Consider the following 4,192-nt stretch of genomic DNA (forward strand, 5'->3'; position numbering starts at 1 on the left):
TCTAAACACTTTGAGTCATCAGAGGAGTTTTCTTGTTCAAAGATGATCACTCATGCATTAATGTCACCCAAAAGAACAGCGATGATGAAGGTTTAAGATAACATAATCCCAAGATTTATAGCCGCACAAACAATGCTCCGGACCACTGCTGTACTGTCCATTGAAGGGCTTCCACACACATTACATGCGAGCGTAAATGATCTGAAAAAGATAATCTGATTCAGGCTGAAGTGATTTCAACATTGGAGCAAATCACAAACAGCAGATCTGGCCTTGCTGAAAATTTCCATCTAGTTGTTGAACAACTGGACAAAAATAAACAAATCAAAAGCTCAACAGATGAGCAAGACTTTTCTCATGATTTTTTAAAACTTAGAATGCAGCAAAGAAACAAATATCACCACAGAAGTCCTTGCAAAGAAACTGCCTTTAGCATCTAATCTGGAGCAAACAATCTGCAAAGCCTGCCCCAGTCCCCGTCGCTCTCCCACCAGAACGCTCCACTCTGGCTGTGTTTCCTGGTTTCGTGGACTGTACTGCGGAGCTGTTTATCAAAAACAGTGTATATGTACATAATTTTTTTTAAGGCTCCACTCTACTTCCCTAAGAATTCTTGCAAATTTTCTCCCTCCTCCTGGACAGAGGACGGAAAAGCCTCACAAAAAAAGAAAAAGAAAGAAAGAAAAAGAAAAAGAGAAAAGCAGAGCAGTGAAAGCAAAGAAACAATAGACAACCATGGCTTTGACAATGCCTTCCCTCAACACCCTCTTTCTGCTCCTGCTGTGACACTTGCATTCAAGAGCAAGGGCGGCTGCCACCGGATGCAGGTACAATGGATTGAGGAGTACGAGGCAGGGAGAAAAAAAGGAAATCAGATGAATCCTGAGCTAAGATGGCAGGGCTCTCACCTTTTCCGTTTCTGCGAATAGTCTGGATGGAGGCATCCCGCAGAGCAGAAATAAAAAGGGTGTCTGAGTTGTTGAATGGTTCTGAAGGCTTCTGCATTTGCAAACGCATTTTAGAACTATTTGCAGGGGTATACTTGCTGCCAGCCATTTCTCTCTCTCCCTCTCTCCCTCCCTCCCCCCGCCCTCTCCCCACCCCGCTCCTGTTTTCTGTCCTGCTGTCTCCATCACACCTCTGTGAGTAGGAAGACTCTTTCTGCCTGTTGAAATGAGTGAGAGTGTGTGTTCCTCAGTGTTTGAGTCGAGACCCACGTCTGCCGCATTTCTAATCTAAGGAGCCTATAGCAGTTCCTACAACTACCAATTAGTCAGCAGTGGCTGGACAGCAGCTGAGACCCTCAACGCTCTAGCGGAACAAAGGTAGAAATACATGCAAATACTTTAGCACCTGGGTCACCCAGCTTGCTGGCTACAAACAAGGGCAACTTTTCCTGTTGCTTAAAAAAATGTTTTTCTGTTTACCTCTCAAATCTATGTAACATTATATGTTATTAATGTATCCACCGGCATAATTAGGTAGTAACTGTTAATAGACATTCATGTTTCTTTGGCATCATTGGGAATAAAATGAAATGTATTAACTGAAATAAAATGAAATGCCTGGTGACAAATAAGAGTCTATGATATATTTGATCCATTTTAATCAACTGCCACTAGAACTTAAATTAACTATATGGTATATAGTTCTTTGTCCATTTCAGTGGCTTTTATGAAAGGAACTAATAAAATAATAATGAAAAGGAGAGGAAAATATTCAGCTATAGAAAAGCATATAAGAAGATTAATTCTCCTAGGCAGGAGATGAATTATTTTAAGTTCAATTCTGGATTTTGGTTACCCTTAGGTGGATTTGTTTTGGGGTGTGTGTGTGTGTGTGTGTGTGTGTGTGTGTGTGTTAATTGGATGTGTGAGAACCAGCTGACAGTGGGCAGATCTGTGGCGACTTGCATAGGATGTATTGGTGCTAACCATCTGAAACAATATAAAATACTATTTTACCTATTTTGCAGAAACCTCAAAAAATCAACCCTTTTGAAAGACGGTGCTTTGCCTTTCAGTCTTTAGGGACATAAAAATATCGTTAACTTGAACGTACAAGAAGAAAAAGGGAGATACTAGTCACAGCTTATCTTAGTTTTAACTTTGGAATTTAAAAAGGCATTACGTTATCTGTGATTTTTGTTGCTCTTTTTTGATGCATGAAAAGCTGCATTTCTCTCCTCGGCACTTCTTGTTAGATTGAAATTATTTTCAAATGAGGTATGAAAACTATCTTAAAGGTTAACATCTTTCCCCCTCTGCCAGTGAGACAGCAAGTTTCACCTGAAGGCATGAATTTACAGCCCTGCTGCAAAGCAGGGGCGCCCCATTGCTGTGACTCATTCCTCTTCCGGGGACTCTCTTTTCAAAGAGCAATTCCCGTGCGTGTGTGTGTGTTTCTCCCTAGATACAAAGGCTCAAACGACCATTTTACCCCCTTTAACTTCTGTGGAGACTACAGAAGCTCCGGGATTGGGAGATGCCACTTGAAGAGGAAAACCCCAGCGAGAGCGCCCACAACCTGAACTACGGGGACCAGGGCGAGAGCCGGCCGCCCTCTCACAGGGAAGAAAGGTGCGAGGAGGCGGCGCGGAGCGGCCCCTCTCTAGACAAAGCCGGGGCCGAGGGGAGGCTCCCACGTCCGCCGCCGCACCCCGCCAGCTGAGACCGGAGAGCAGCCCAACCGCGACGCAAGGGAGGGCGGCGATGGCGCTCGGCAGCCGGCGAGGCGGCGCGCAGTCGCGCTGGCTCCCTGGCGCCTGCCGCGGGGAACGGCGGCGACCGCAGGGGCCGCAGGGGGAGCCGCGCCCCGCGCAGCCTCGGCCGGGGCTGCCCGCGCCCCCGCCCCGAACGCGGCCGGAAGGAGCTGGCGCCACAGGCAGGTCCGGGGCCCATCGGCACCTAGGACACCTCGGCGCCGAGGTTCCCATTCCAACGCACCGAAGAAGCAGAGACGGAGGCCACTCCAAGGCTGGCCGGGCTTCTGGGAGAGTCAGGTTCCCCTCCCCAGACCTGGGACGAGCGCCGCGAGAAGCCGGGCGGAAGCGCCTGCACGGCCGGGCGCGAGCACGCGCCAGCCTCCCCGTGGGTGTATTTTTAGATCAAGCCTCGGGGTAAGGCAGCCCCTGCACTTCGCGCGGCTTCTGCTTCCCCGCGGTGAGAGGAGCTGGTTGGTGCTCAGGGGGCGCGGTCCCCACCTCTCAGCGGCCAGAGGGCCGCCGGGTGGGCCCGAACCCACAGTCCCGGGAGCTGCACCCGGAGGCAGCCGGCATGGTTTCAGGGTGTGTTCCAACAGGAGGCCATGCTGCAGGGCAGTTTGCTCACTGCCAGCCTTTCCACAAGTGACTTCTCTACCATCCAAAAGCTGGATCGGGAGAAGAAAGCAACCTTGAAAAAGACCATTCCTACACCATAGATATGGATAAAAATTATTTGGCAGGACGTGTATTACAGTAATATGTTCTAAAGATCTAAACTTCTCCAAAAAACAGTGTTAAAGGCAAGAGATAATGTTTTATGTCATTTATGTGTGCTTTAAATTTGGGTATTTCTTCCATCCACGTCAGTCTTCAAATATTTAAAATAATAAATACAACAGAAAAATAGCCCAGCTTATTAAAGTATAACTGGAAAGCAAGAAGACAAGCTCAGCTTCACCAACAAAGTAAACCATCTGCTATGTTCTTTTCTGAGCCCAGGAATTTTCCCATTCACATAGAATAATAGAATATTTTTTAAATCCTTCTAAATGTTTCATATTAGAGTACACTTACTAAACGAATATATTGGCATATTTGTATGTATATAAAATTCTCAAGTTAATTTAAATGCATGGGGGAAATTCAGTCCCTAACCACATACCAGTCTCTCTAAAATTTCACACACCACTCAAGTGAGATGGACATAATGGTGATAAATAAAATGTTTCACAACTACAACATTCTATGTCAAATTGCTTAAAAGGAAGAGCCAAATGCCCATGTCCCTATTTTTGAGTCAGAATTTGTCAGAATTTTTTAATGCTGTATATATGTAATCTATAGAAGAGAGTTACAGAATAAATTATTTTCAACTCTACAATAAGCACCCCGACTTTTGATTTTTCTTGAAGAGTAGAAATAGTTTAAATTTTTAAGTTGTAAATCTCATTAGGACTGAGTGCTTCTACAAGAACGGACAAAGGAAAA

At 45.7% G+C, this 4,192-nt stretch overlaps 1 protein-coding gene across 1 annotated transcript; it reads left to right on the forward strand.

The window, feature by feature from the left end:
• The first annotated feature begins 2,711 nt into the window (after positions 1–2,711).
• LOC129081862 (proline-rich protein 15-like) lies at positions 2,712–3,122 on the forward strand. The gene has a single exon (XM_054587523.1). The coding sequence runs from the start codon at positions 2,712–2,714 to the stop codon at positions 3,120–3,122; it is 411 nt and encodes a 136-aa protein (XP_054443498.1).
• Positions 3,123–4,192: the final 1,070 nt, after the last annotated feature.

Source organism: Pteronotus mesoamericanus, unplaced genomic scaffold, assembly GCF_021234165.1.
Source record: "Pteronotus mesoamericanus isolate MK-2021 breed Mesoamerican mustached bat unplaced genomic scaffold, CSHL_Meso_final contig_123, whole genome shotgun sequence".
Classification (NCBI taxonomy): Eukaryota; Metazoa; Chordata; class Mammalia; order Chiroptera; family Mormoopidae; genus Pteronotus; species Pteronotus mesoamericanus.

Excerpts from the sequence above, each read along its gene's own strand:
- LOC129081862 (XM_054587523.1), top strand. The coding sequence starts at position 2,712 with ATGGCGCTCGGCAGCCGGCGAGGCGGCGCGCAGTCGCGCTGGCTCCCT.